This window comes from Echiichthys vipera (assembly GCF_963691815.1).
Source record: "Echiichthys vipera genome assembly, chromosome: 11".
Taxonomy (NCBI): Eukaryota; Metazoa; Chordata; class Actinopteri; order Perciformes; family Trachinidae; genus Echiichthys; species Echiichthys vipera.
The window spans coordinates 15,952,180-15,966,367 of NC_139836.1; the positions used below are offsets into that span (position 1 = coordinate 15,952,180).

A 14,188-nucleotide genomic window follows, 5' to 3' on the forward strand; every position below is an offset into this window, starting at 1 on the left:
AAATTTGTTTGGTCTGTGCTTTGGGCCTTACTTTTCAGCTACATTCCTGGACTCTATATTATCAATCTCATCTTTCTCTTGGATTTTTTAAATTGTGAAAAACTTTGGTTGTTTCGTTTGCTTTCAAAGTTTCCATTTTTACAGCAGCATCAGGTCGGATGATGTGTGGAGCAAAAAAGAGATCAGTACCTGGTTTCTCCTCTAAGGACACATACAAGTGCAGTTCGAAAGCTGGCAGTGTATGCGTGGGTGGGTGGGTTGGAAGTTAACCTTCAGAAATGACAATTTAAGTGCTCTGTACACTAGATGGTGCTATGTGGTAACATCCCAGCATGTCCAGGAGTTACTTTACCTAAGAGAGGGCTTCCTTTTTTTCATGTTGGACAGCAGCCACCCATCACATAGAAACTCTGAGTATTTATGTTTTTAATTATCCCAGCATACTTACTTCAAACAGTTGTTTGCTTAATGCTCCTCTGAGAAATAAGCTTAGGCTTAGGAACTTTTCTATACAACTGTTTGTGGTATTTTTTAAAAATATAATTATGAAGATGGAAATCATTGTAGACAGCAGCTGAGGCTCTATACTGAATTTGCAGTATCCTTATTAATCGTATAACTGTATTAATATTTGTATCTCTTCCCTGATCTGTTCCTAATGGAATTGTTATTATACTGTATAATTTTGAGTGCAGGCCATTACAAGATGGTACACTTGTTTGATTGTGCATTTAATAAAATAATATTTAACACCATCCCAGTAGATAATGTTTAAGCCCATATGGATACAAATAGGATACTTGTAGTTGGTGGTGAATGCAGCTGGAGCCGTCTCCCATAAACATGCGGACTTCAATAAGTTGAGGTGATTAAAAGCCTCTGTCATTATTCTTTCACTCGTTAAGACGGGCTCTCGGATTTCAAGTGTCTCCTTTTACACTCCTGAGCCGCCACATTCATCATGGGACTGGGCTGAAGTTTTATTGCAGCCGCGAGAGGTGGATGCAAAAACAAAAGTTTGAGAGTGGGATGGACTCAGAGGGCAACTAGCCCCAATACACTCCCTCGGGAGGGAAAGTTAAGGGGGAAAAGAGGAAAGAAAGTCGAGCTGCTCTCTGTTCATTTTTGACACAGTTCAACACAGTTTCATCTACTGGAAATTTAAGGGTATCCCTCGACGTTATGGGCGTAACTACGCGTTTCTGCATCACAGAGGAGTAAGGTGAGGGACGGGGTCATAGCTCCATAAATACTTGGTGTGGCAGTGGCAGAAGCTTTGGATGGACCCTGGAGGAGTAAATACTGCCGGAGGAAGCTCGCGCATACGCGCACAGGAGAGGAGCGGCGACTTTTCTGCAAGCTGATACCTCATTAGCAGACGGGCTGACTGGTTTAAAAAAAAAAGAAAAGAAAGAGCCTCCTCAGTTACCACCGTGAAAGTTGCGGTGCCTCTGTCTAATATGGAAAGTCTATGAGTTCGTATTGGCAGATATATAAATGATTTTATTTTTCTCACAGAGTGCGATGTAGTTCAACTTCACAGCCCCAAAAGTGAACTATTTGTCAAGATGACAGCGCTTACACCTCTGAACCGTGCTGTACTTGGACTTGCGTGGAGCTGCTTGAGTTTTCTGTCTTGCGCCCATTGCGGGTTAAGTGACAACCATGTGCACTCTAGTTTTATTTACAGGAGGTTGCGCAATCATGAACGCAGGGAGATCCAAAGAGAGATCCTCTCCATCCTGGGCTTGCCTCACCGTCCGAGGCCCTTCTCTCCCGGTAAGCAGGCGTCCTCCGCGCCGCTGTTCATGCTCGACCTGTACAACGCCATGGCCGTGGAGGAGGAGGAGGGGGTGCAGCAGCAGCAGCAGCAGCAGCAGCAGGGCGCAGGGAAGAGCTTCGGTGCCAAGGCTCAAGGGCAATCCAGGAAAGGTTACTACAGCCCCCAGCATGCCGGGTACTCCCGTGTGGCACAGCCTTACCGAGCGGCCCCTCTGTTAGGCCACAGCCCCGCACTCACCACAGCGCAGGACACCAACTTTCTCAATGATGCCGACATGGTGATGAGTTTTGTCAATTTAGGTAAGTGGCATTAACATGTTTTCGTTTCTCACCATGGTTTCCTTAAATCTATTTTATGAATTTCGTAGAAATTGGATTGCGGGCCAGGTTTCAATATTATTTAGAGAGATCTCAAAATTTTAAAAACTATCTGCGCACTAATGAAAAGCCTTTAACTTTGTTTTTTTGTTTTTTTTTAAATCCTGCAGCATTCAAGTATTCATTCGTGTATTTGAACAGTTCAAGAGTATATTTCAGTCCATTAATATATAATTAGCCTGACTATGTTGCTTTCAGCACATGTGGTTAATTGATTTTGTCAATATAATTTGACACATGCACATTTTGTTTAAATAATCTGAGATATGTGATCCTATAAAAGAAACTATACAAACTTATTTAAGTTTTACAGTTGTTCAGTCCTCCTTACTCATAAGCTTATTTATTTTATTTCAAAATCTAAATGTGAACATGTGAGTACATCTTCAGACATCAGTCAGTTCAGTTGCTTATGTCTTAGAATATTTGAGTATTTATCAGATTTAGGCCCAACATTTTGACCTTATCAATTTGTGCTGCTTCCCATTAAAGAGCAGCTGATCTTCATAATGATTGTGTTTGTTCAGTAGCAGCGACCCTTAACCCAGCAGTTCAGAGCACCTTATCAGATGACTGTCTGACCTTGAGAAAATTGGTCTAAATTATTTCCTGTTGTTAAAAAGGGAGTGATATTGACTGATGCCTTTATTTCTTGAGGTCCTGTCACTAAAACAAAGCAGTAGCTCCATTCTTAATACATGTTCTTTGTAGCATTTAGGCTATTGTTCTGTAATGGGAATTATAATATTATCCATGTCATGTTGAAAGTTAGTCTGAAATTAAATATGAAACAGCACTGCAGAATCCCAAATGAAAGATAAATAAATCACCATAAATAACATTTAGGTAACATAGCGTTGAGGATTTCAAGGACTTAAATATAGAGCAAAACATGTAAAAGTGAATTTGTGTAGAGTTGTTGGAAGCATAATCCCTCACCTTGGCCTGAGCCCATCTGTTTCCACTTACCACTATACTAGGGCATGTACACTGTCAGCCTTGAAAGCTCTGCTCTCGTTCTGGGGACTGTCAGTGAAGTGTTCAATGGGGCTCTGTCTTTATTACAGTACACTCAAATATAGCTACTGACCTCAACTGTTTAAGAAACGTCTATGTGGCAATTCATGCAGTTTAATATGCTTACTGTAACCATTTGAACTTCTCGTTAATAAGAAGTCAGCTATTGAAAATCCATGAGATTGTATGCAAAGGGAGTAAAGATGAAACACAACACCGGTCATTTAATAAACTTGTTAACAAAAATACTGGAATGAATATGGATACTGTCCTGGTAGAACAAGCTGAATCTATATGCAACACATCAAGAATGCACCAGAGAGTGAAGTCATTATTATTTAATACTTATTCTAAGAGCTAGTGGCACCTCTGCTTCAGATTACTGCCTGTGGCTAATATAATGGAACACGCTCAGTGGGTAAAAGTCAGACCTGACCTCTGGCCTGTTTGTGCTAAGTAACCGCAGGCGTTCTCTCTCGATAAAATATCAGGGAAATGCACTGCATGATATCACCGCGGATGTCAGAAAATCCACTGACCTCAGCCACATGCTCCTTTTCTGCTACTAGGCAGGGGTGTGAGACAGTTAGTGGCCGCCTTTTTAGCAGCATCAAAGTATCTTTTGTCACATGTTGATACACTAAGGCTCTTTGAGGGGGTTTATTTTATCCCCAAAAATACAGTAGATGCAACCCCTTGAAAGCTGTTCATATCTTTTATTTTTTAAATCTAAAACAATTATACGTGTTATACGTTTTTAAACATTTTCAAAAATGAAAGTCCGGACAAAATATGTTATGTTACTCATTATATAAGGAATATTTAGTTTTAAAGGTTAAGGTTCGTTAAACGCTCTTAACTCATTGTAAGAAACCTACAAGAGGTCAGTATGAGGTCAGAGTAGACGCTCACATGACGTTGAAGAATCCTGTCTGGTCTTTTCTCACTTGAGGAGCAGACGAAAGTGTCTTTAATTGAAATCAGCCTGTTTTTCTAAACTGACAGCCCATTCATCATGGCCAGAGAATGCAGTTAGGCACACAGTAGAGAGCCTGTCTGGGAACTGCTACCTGTATTCAGTTGACTGATTTAATGAACTGGAAAGTGCTTTTGTTGGTAGTCAAAATGTTTGGATTGGACCTGGAATGTAAAAGAAGATGTGATAAATTACTCTCTTTCTGTGCGTTAATGCTGCCATATTTTCTCCTCAGAGCAACGCGCACAGCGGTTCAGGAGTTGAAGTCATATTTTTTGGTCAGTTGTGAGCTTTTGCTGCCCGTAAAAATGAAATTAATTATAAAATATTTTCTTCCCAGTGGAAAAAGATAAAGATTTTTCCCATCAACGAAGACACTACAAGGAGTTCCGTTTTGACCTGACGCAGATCCCTGAAGGAGAGGCGGTGACTGCGGCAGAGTTTCGGATCTATAAGGACCGCAGTCATGCTCGCTACGAAAATGTTACTCTGAAGGTTACCATATATCAAGTCATCAAGGAATATCAAAACAAGTAAGTAGCTAATCAACCAAAACCAAAAGACAATGTGGGATTGAAACTAAGTAGATTTACTTTAAGTACTGTACCTACATATATTTTTGAGGTACTTGCACTTGAGAATGTCCATTTTCTGCTACTTTATACTTATACTCCAAACAATTTTAGATGCAAATAATTTATTTTTTACTACATTTATCCGACAGAAGTAGAAGAAGTTACTTTTTATGATCTTAAATACCGTACATACACACTTACATACACATGACCTGCTACCCAAAAAATGTCTTGTTATAGATTAAAATAGCAACAACATATAAAATGGTTAAATTAGTTCGACCTCCACCATCTAAAACATTAAAATGCTGCTTTCTAATCAGTGATTTTAGTCCAGTAACACTCTGACGGGGTCCCAATCAGTACTTTGACCCCACAGTTATCCTATTTCAAAGTTAAAGAGGCAAATAGTCCAACAGCTATTGTCTTGCGCAGTTAAAATTTTACACTCAAACAGACCGCCCTTCTATCTCCAACTCTGTTCTCCTTCAGTCGCACCATGTCTGCCTTACAAATATAGTTCTCGGATAAAGAGAACTCCATTAGCAAGTTGGCCACTTATGAGGCTTGGAAGGTCCATCAGTTATCACTCGTCTTGTGTTGCCTGCCAAGCTGGCTGCGTCCCAGATGAAATCATGAGGGCCCACAATAGGGGGGAAGGGGCTCCCTTGGGTGCTGCTGTGGTCACTGTTATGCCCACCACCTGCCTGTCTTAACAATATTCCGGAAGTTTAAACCATGACATAGCTGAATACACAAGGGTGTACTTAAAAGTGGGCCCACATTTGCTTGTCAAAAATGTGTGTGGGTGATTGAAGGGGAGATACGGCCCTCCTGGGCTTTGAAAAGGTCCAAGTCAATGGACTCTGGCATCTTAAAGGGGGAGACTGCTCAGTCTGAGTTTTCACACACATTTTCATGGGAAATGGTGTGTTTGAGTTAGTGTTAACACAGGAGAACAATTACTCCCCAGTGCAAGAAATCTTTGAAATAATATTGGAGTATGTTTTTAAAAAATCAGTTTGCTGTAGTGTTTCCTGCACTTAAAAAGCCACACTAAAATCAAATGGTATGAGTACTATTAGTTTGTAAACCTTTTTCTTCAATATACAGAATGTTAATACCGTACACACAGATTGATGGTTATTTCGCAAGTTAATGGGGTTAGGTAGCAAAACTAGAACCCCTTTGTTGGGGTATTTTAAGGGTTGTAGATAGTGACCATGTACAGTACAGTAATAGTAATGTCCCTAGTTCCAGTCCATCCAACAGGGACTATCTCCCCTCACTTCCTGTCAATTAAAAACCCCTTTCGTGTGGTTAAATAAAGATTGTGGTAAATGTTAAATACAGCAAACTATTACTCAACTCTACTGAACTGGAGATGCCGGTGTTAAAGGTACCTTGTAGTGTTTTTTTTCTGAACAAAGTTATGTTTTCATTCATTCTTTCTCACCAAAACACATTGTCTGTTCATTTTTGTTAGAATTCCAAACCTACAGTTTTAACATCCTTGTTTGTTTGCTAGCAGTTGTCTTCCTCACTGCCATTGTTGGGACATTGCAAAATATTTTGGTTCTTTATTGCCATCGTCCTTGAGCACATGAACGGAACAAACAAGGACATACTGCTTCACATACTGGTGGTCAAAAACTCCACAGGGTACATTTAAAGTCAGACAACTATGCACCGCACTGACCTCCTTTTACTCCACTACATCAGCGTCACATGATGTCCTATTCTGCTTCTGAACTTTGCTGCTGAACATAAATTGCTAATGGAGAATAGTGGCACGTGAACATAATTTGCAGGAGACAGGTTTGTCTAAAGAAGAGAAGTTACCTCTATCCCTGGTATCCACTCACTTTAACTCACTCTCTGTGGAAAAGTACATCCAGTAATCAGATATGAAGGGGCAGGAGAAGCATTTTCCTCTCGTGAATTCTTAACCGCCAACTAAATTATCACAGGATATGAGCTTAGTACTTTACATTTCAAAGAGGAAGTTCACCAGTATGTCACTCATAACAATTGACCTCATGTGGAATTCCATGAGGTTGAGTTTTATTACACCTGTAATAAACACACAAATAATTCCTATCACTATTGGGGCCACATGGAAACTCTTGGTTCTCTCTGACCAGCACCATGTACTGTAACCACAAGAACTGAAAAGGCACTCCCTTATCCGATCTGCCACTTGAAAGAAATCTGATGCAAATTGTAAAGCGGGGCTTTTTCGACTTAGGGTTGATTGATACCTTATGTCAGGCTCATGTTAAAAATATTCAAGGGCTGATATACATGATTCATAACTCCTGAAATGTTTTGCCCATCAAATAGCTGAAATCTTGGCACATGTTGTACCACTAAACTCTGCAGTTTATTAAGTCACAGCTTATTCAACAATAGTGGTGCTGCTTTCTTTCTTTTTTTCCTCTAGTACAAAGCTAGCATATAAAATTCCCAAATTACTCTTACACACCAAATCACCAGTTTTCAATACTGAAAGCCTTTTAAGAGACAAATGTTTGATTTCAAAAGAATTAAGAGAAGGAGAAACCAATAAAAGTCCCTCAGATTGTTGACTTCTGCTACAGAGTTTGATCCCAATGCTGGAAGGATGCTTTTTCCCAGTCACTGATACCTCGTTTATCTGTTCCACTCTAACTGGTTAAGACCTCTTGGAATCAGATAAATGTTCTCAAAGAAGCATATGGTGTCCTTTTTGTTTCCCATTAAAGCTTTGCAACATTAAGGTACACAGACAGTTTTCATTTGTTCTAGAGTTTAATGCACCATAGCAGGCACTGAGGTTTTCTAATGACCACATTCATTTCCCTGACACCTCTCCCAAACGCAGTAATATCTTGAAAACCAACATACCCACAGAGACTTATTATGAAAATCTTTTCAATGGATTATTATATGTTTTAAATAATTAGAAGACATACTGTATGTTTTAGTATTAGCAGTTGCTGCTTGCACGTTATGCACTGTTTGGGCGTGCATCATTTTAACTGCTGTTTATTTAATGCAGATGTTCATTTTATTGTTTTTTCTTACCTTCAGAGATGCAGAGACGTTCTTGCTCGACTCCAAAAAGGTCCAGGCATCCGATGGGGGCTGGCTAGTGTTTGACATCACAGCCACCAGTAACCACTGGGTGATGAACCCACAGCAGAACTTGGGCCTGCAGCTTGGTGTAGAAACTGTAGATGGCAAGTGAAGTTCAGTTTTTCTTTCAATTAATGTGTTCTTTTACTTGTAACATACTTTTGGAATACACAAAGTTAAGGAAGGTTAAAACAATATTTTCATTGACTTCAGGACAGACGTGACTTGTATATTTGACAATCTGTGGATTTTTTATTATTTACCACCAATAAAAAGGCATAAATATACAAAAAAGACAAATGGTTTGAACAAGTATATGTAAAGATACTGGACTTACCTTGAAAGCAGTCATAAAACAGGACAAAATCCCATTTTTCTTTAGTTTTGTTTTGAAAGTTTTATTTACCTTCTGTGTTTTAAAGGCCGAAGTATCAACATAAAATCTGCTGGAATCATTGGGAGAAACGGGCCTCAGTCCAAACAGCCTTTCCTGGTAGCTTTCTTCAAGGCCAGTGGGGTGTTGCTTCGCTCTGTCAGAGCTGCTGGTGGGAAAAAAAAGAACCACAATCGCAATAAATCTACTAATCAACAAGAATCATCTAGGGCACCAAAAACTGGAGGTATGTGCACTTATATTATAGTTAAGATGTTATAGGTAGTAAAGTAGTAATAGTAATATATATATTTTTATAATTCCTTTTATCCTACATACATCCGATCTCTCAGTTATATATATTTTGATGACATCCTTTTACCCTGTCCATCCATTAGTCAGACTAACCAACTTAATTTCCAGCAGCAAGACATCTCTACAAGTACTGGCCAGATTGCACACCGATGTGGGAAAGAAAACACAACTCCAAATTCATGGAACATCCATTGTTTTTCAACAGTATAACATTTAAAGGGAATATTTATCATAATAATGTTGTGATCAACAGAACACTAGGATGATCTTGTGTACTTCCAAAAGTCTGTAGTTATGGACTACATTTATGTATTTATAGTGCATTTCTTCAGAAGCTTTAAAGGCTTTATATAGGAAGTTAACAAAAATATATAAACATGAATTACTTTCTGTTATGATTAGAAATCTTTGATTGTTTTTCAGATTACAACACAAGTGAACAGAAGCAAGCCTGCAAGAAGCATGAACTTTACGTCAGTTTTCGAGATTTGGGCTGGCAGGTAAGACAACATTATTTCATATCTCCAAAAAAATTCTAATAATATTTTATAACACCACAATGAACAATGCATTTTGATTGATATTATAAGGTGTCATAAATAAAGGAAGCTCATGTTTTGTCCAGGATTGGATCATTGCACCTGAAGGCTATGCTGCATTCTACTGTGACGGTGAATGTTCTTTTCCACTCAACGCACACATGAATGCAACAAATCATGCAATTGTGCAAACCCTGGTAAGTACTCTTTAGAGTGCTTTGTGTATGCATATTGCAATAAAAATCACGTTATAAGCTACTATAATGTTCTCAGCAGTACTAATTCATTTGAAACTCACTGCTGTTGCACCTCTTTATGCTATCATTTATAGGTCCATTTAATGTTTCCTGACAATGTGCCAAAGCCATGCTGTGCCCCGACCAAGCTCAACGCGATATCGGTGCTTTACTTTGATGACAGCTCAAATGTTATCCTCAAGAAATATAGAAATATGGTAGTTAGGTCGTGTGGTTGCCATTAGTGACTGGCCTAACTTTAATTTATGCTATCTGGTATGGGTATCGCTGGAAAACGCATCTGCTGCAGGTGTGATGTGATGTACAGTATTATGTATATAAAGTTCTATTATCTAATTTATTTTGTTGTTTTTTTTAAATAGCACTGAATATTGTGATATTTAATTCATATGGACAAAATGTTGATTTTACTTTACGTCACTTACCAGTTAACTTTTGTGTCCGTTGGCATATACTCCCTCTAAGTTACGTCTGCATAACTTTTATGAGTTAACTATTCACTGGAGTCATTATGATACGTAAGATCGCTTGCCCTTCTGCTTGTTTTTCCCCTTTATGAATATATGTGTGCTATAAATGCTCACTGAGCTAGAATAATACATGGATGTCAGTATATGATGTATTAACCCAATACAGAGTAGTATTGAGACTTCTCCAGTCCAATAATACCTGCCTTTGATCCTGTTTATACCTAGACCTAGAAAAAAGACTATTTGTATAGTTCTTACTTGCAGCCAATCAATCACCTCAAGTGTTCTTCGATTTAATATGACATGTAATTGACTCACTACCGCAGCAGCTACAACCCACGCAGTCTGTGTTGGGGTGAAGTCGAGCAAGGTGTATTTGACAGAGTTGGCAGCTCAGCGGGCCGAGATACTTCCATTCACATGATGCGTATCGAACGAAGTAGGGAAAAAAAAGGTATCAAATGAAGTACTCTACTGGTATCAGTATCATTAAGTACAAGGGTAGTGGTAATATTTTAAAATACACTGCCCTAATTAGCACTTATATCACAACTAAAATAAGCTGTTGGAGAATCAAATTGGATTACTGGAAAAGAGTATTCTCTAATGTAAACCAAACTGCCCAAAGTTATTTTCAAGCTGCCACTGTCTTTCAGCACTGATACTGTTTCACCTTTTTTCAGGCCAACTTTTTTTGTTTTTCAGAACAGAATGTGTTCGCAGAAGGGGATTATGTCAGTTTGGAATGAAACACTCAAAATGTTGAGTGTTCACTTATGAATGAAGTCATTTTTTTTAGACAATGTTTATGTAAATCCCATCCACAAACACTATTTTCTCATTCCTCTGCAGACTGGCTGCACATGTTGTTTCTCCACACTAATTCTATCTTATGTTTGGGAAAAATATATCTTAATGTAGTTGTTGTTGTTGTGTATTTTAATAAATGTTCAACTTTGAAACTTGTATTTTTTACTTTGCCTTTACTTGACCTTACTACTTTTCCCGCTCAATTCATCACCTTAAACTATATGCAGAAGTCTTGGAGCTTTTTCCCCTCCTCCAGCTGCAAGTCCTCCAGCCTTTTCAAAAATCAAGTTGTTCTTTTGTATTTCTGTTTGGAGTTGTGCGGATGTTTTACACACTGTTGCTGGACTACCGTCTCAGATTTATAAATGTTTGACAAGTATGATATAAACTAGGGGTCCACCCAGGGAGCCTGCTGACATGCTCTTGGGGAGTGGTAATGCTAGTGGTACAGTTCTAGCAATAAAGCAGTGCTGTGACCTCCAAAGAACGCCCCAAAATGTGATTATCATGAGGCAGCCAGCAGAGAAAAGTATATCATTTTGTAAGTAACCCCTTCCTGAGTATGGGGAAAGATACCATCCATCACATGATTTATGGGATGTGTATGGCACACCTCTGCTTGCTTGCATTCTCCGTACAGGTATTTTGGACGTTGCCATTTGCTCAGAGCTAAGATTCACCCCGGGAAACAGAGTAGAGAACATAAACTAATCTGAGCAAGTGTTGTTGCATTTCCTCCTCATTCAGGATATACAGAATTTTCATTAAAAATTGCGAGAAAACGTGCTGTTTCTAGAAAAGTACTCTGGTTACGCATGGATTTTCAATGGTCTTGGAAATCTAGGGATTAGGTTAAGGATTAATATTTATTTGCACAACTGTGTTGACCTTCACTGAACACAGGATATGTACTGTTGCACCTTTTCTCCCCCTTCACTCCCACTTCTATAACATTTTTTTTCTCTGACATGGCAGAACATTGAGTGACTGTATTTCACTTAATTAAAAGCAGTGGCTGGCCTGCCCAGATGTTATGTGGGCTCCATCTAAAAGGAGTGTTGACATTCAGTGAATAGAGGAGGCCACCTGCTAACTTAACTCTTGGCTTGAGGGGTGATTTGCATTCCTGCGGCCTGTTGCCTGGCATGATTACTCCTAGCACTTCACAATCCCATCTACTGTTTAATATCATAGATTCTTTCCAATTCAGCTAAATTTCTTCCTTTTCTGTAATGCAGGAGCTGCTATGAATGAGCTCTCATTTAAGTTCTCCAATACTACACAACCCTCTCGGCAGCAACCTTTTGACCACATGAAAGGAAACGGTAACAATTGCCATACTAAGGGCAGATTATTATAGTGGCCCCTTCTCCTCTGAGACCCCTGTGGTCCCAAACAGGCTGCAGTGAGTCAGAGGTGCCTCGGCATTCATCAGATCAGCACTTCCACTTCTAAAACATGCTGGAAAAAGGTAACAACCCACCGTAGTTTACTTTTCGTGAAGGGTATCTTGTGAATAATTCATGAATCATACTCTCAGGTTTATAGTATTTGTCACGACATACTGTTGGCTTAACGTAAAGACTTACATAATGTCAGGATGTGTTTCCAGGTGCTGATATTAAGATTTTTTCCACCACAAACATGTACTCTTCACTTGATTGAGAAAACAGACATGTCCACATGAGCGGCTGTTGAGAATATGTTCTTTTGTTCAGCAAATGTGATATATTTAGTGAGGAGAAATCATCTTGAAGCTCTTAGCTGGCTGGATGACTGGATGACTGGAGTCATTTTTTTTTAATCTAATCCAAACCATCATAAGCAAGAATTATGTTGACAAATACTGCAAATCAAAAAGCCGATACAACAAGCCGCTCATTTTGTCAGACCTACAGTGGTATTTGTGCTCGGAGATGTCCTCACAGATCAAATCACAGAGGCTACATTATTTTACAGTCTGTTTTCTTTTTCCAATAATGTTTGAAGTGAATTTTTAAGTTGAGTGATGCCACAGTCACCCATTTTAAAAAGTCTATAAACATCTAAGATTCAAAGTAACTCAAGATAATTAGCAACAGTTTCTGACTTTTTGAAAGCACGCAATAGAAATGGTTTAGAAACAACATCTTTTTCTAAGCCAATGGCTCTTACACTTCCTGTAGAACACTTCCCATAATGATTTATTTATAGTGTAGTTAAAGTATTTGAGTAGTCATTCATGTTGTAAACAGGTGTTCTAAATAGGAACATTTGCAGTTGAAATGAAAATCACGTGTGGGTAGTCCATGAAAGACGAGTTGGATTTTACATAAACACACTCATGAACTGTGAAACTAAACATTTGTTCACAGTCTTAATGGTGTTTAGAGTAATATGCCAGTTACTGTAAAGGCACACTTCCAGTTAAACGTTATATTTGCGACTTTGACTGTCATTAATGTGCTCAATTAGTGGTGGAGTCAGCTCTAATGCAGGCAGGTCAAATGGTTTTGACCATTTTGTTCAATCTGATACAAATATAAAGCAAAATAGTTATTGTTCGTTTGGTTTAGTAATTCCTGTTTCATAAATCTAACCTTTGCTAACTAGAGGTCTTTTTCTTTCGAAGGCTCAACGTTTATTTTCAAAGTGTCACCTTGCAGTCCATTGACAAGGCAAGTGAAATTGTATCTAATAAAAATGTTGTCCAGTTTACCTAATTCATCTCCCCACATATGGTTCTCCTTATTTGTATTCTGTGGGTGGGCTATGACTTCCAAACAGCTCAATCAGTCCCTCTTGAAAAGGAAGACCATATGGGTCGCATTTTTACATGTTGTTTGGTATGACAAGGCTGCAGCAATACCAGCAAGGAATGTGTCCCAACAGAGGGCAACTCAGAAACACTGTTATGTTTGCTGGTTATTCACATTATGCACACTACCTTCCACCGCCAGAAAAAAAAAGGGGGTTTGGGTTTTCAGAGTTACGACAGACTGTTTGTGAAGTCAACTGTCACTTCCCATTAGCAGTAGAGGTGGCACCTGTTCATTTCAACCATCTCTATAGTTTTCAAATCTTGAATTTTTAACATGTGCATTAAAATAGCTGAATTTCAGTGTTAAAGTTTAGCAGTGCTTTTTGGAGGTGATTTAGTTAATAAAGTCGAATTATGAATTCCAACACTCTGTTTACTTTAAATAACTCTATAAAATGTTTACCCACCGTTGTTTTTAATGTAAATCTCAGCTGGGTTTTCCGTTTCCTTTTTTTTCTATTGCGTGCAGCATTAATGAAATATATTTTCCATGAGAATCCAGAAAAAAATGCAAATATTTTTAAGATTCTTTTGAGGGTTTGTCTGAGCAGAAATAAAAGCTTCTGACATGATGTGCTATTCATTTCTGCTCTCTTCTTTTTGTGCTGGTTAGTTATGCCCTGCTGTCACCCATCTATCATACAATTTATGTGTAAGAACACATACAATAAAAAAAAAAGATTTAAAGGAAAAATACAAACCAAGGCAGATGTGGGATATAAACCTGTTTCTGAGGCCAAGGATGTTTCTGTCCTGCACTAATCATGCGGATTTACTGT

The 14,188-nt window shown here is 38.6% G+C and overlaps 1 protein-coding gene across 2 annotated transcripts; it reads left to right on the top strand.

Moving 5' to 3' along the window:
• The first annotated feature begins 1,097 nt into the window (after positions 1 to 1,097).
• On the top strand, positions 1,098 to 10,752 carry bmp5 (bone morphogenetic protein 5). 2 transcript variants are annotated; one of them, XM_083922353.1, is made up of 7 exons: positions 1,098 to 2,082; positions 4,494 to 4,686; positions 7,801 to 7,949; positions 8,268 to 8,465; positions 8,957 to 9,033; positions 9,159 to 9,269; positions 9,404 to 10,752. In XM_083922353.1, the coding sequence occupies exons 1-7, from the start codon at positions 1,569 to 1,571 to the stop codon at positions 9,551 to 9,553; spliced, it is 1,392 nt and encodes a 463-aa protein (XP_083778479.1). In that variant the 5' UTR covers positions 1,098 to 1,568; the 3' UTR covers positions 9,554 to 10,752. The 2 variants fall into 2 exon arrangements, with proteins under 2 accessions (XP_083778479.1, XP_083778480.1); XM_083922354.1 differs by having other exon boundaries at positions 9,159 to 9,204; positions 9,404 to 9,555.
• The last annotated feature ends 3,436 nt before the right edge of the window (positions 10,753 to 14,188 follow it).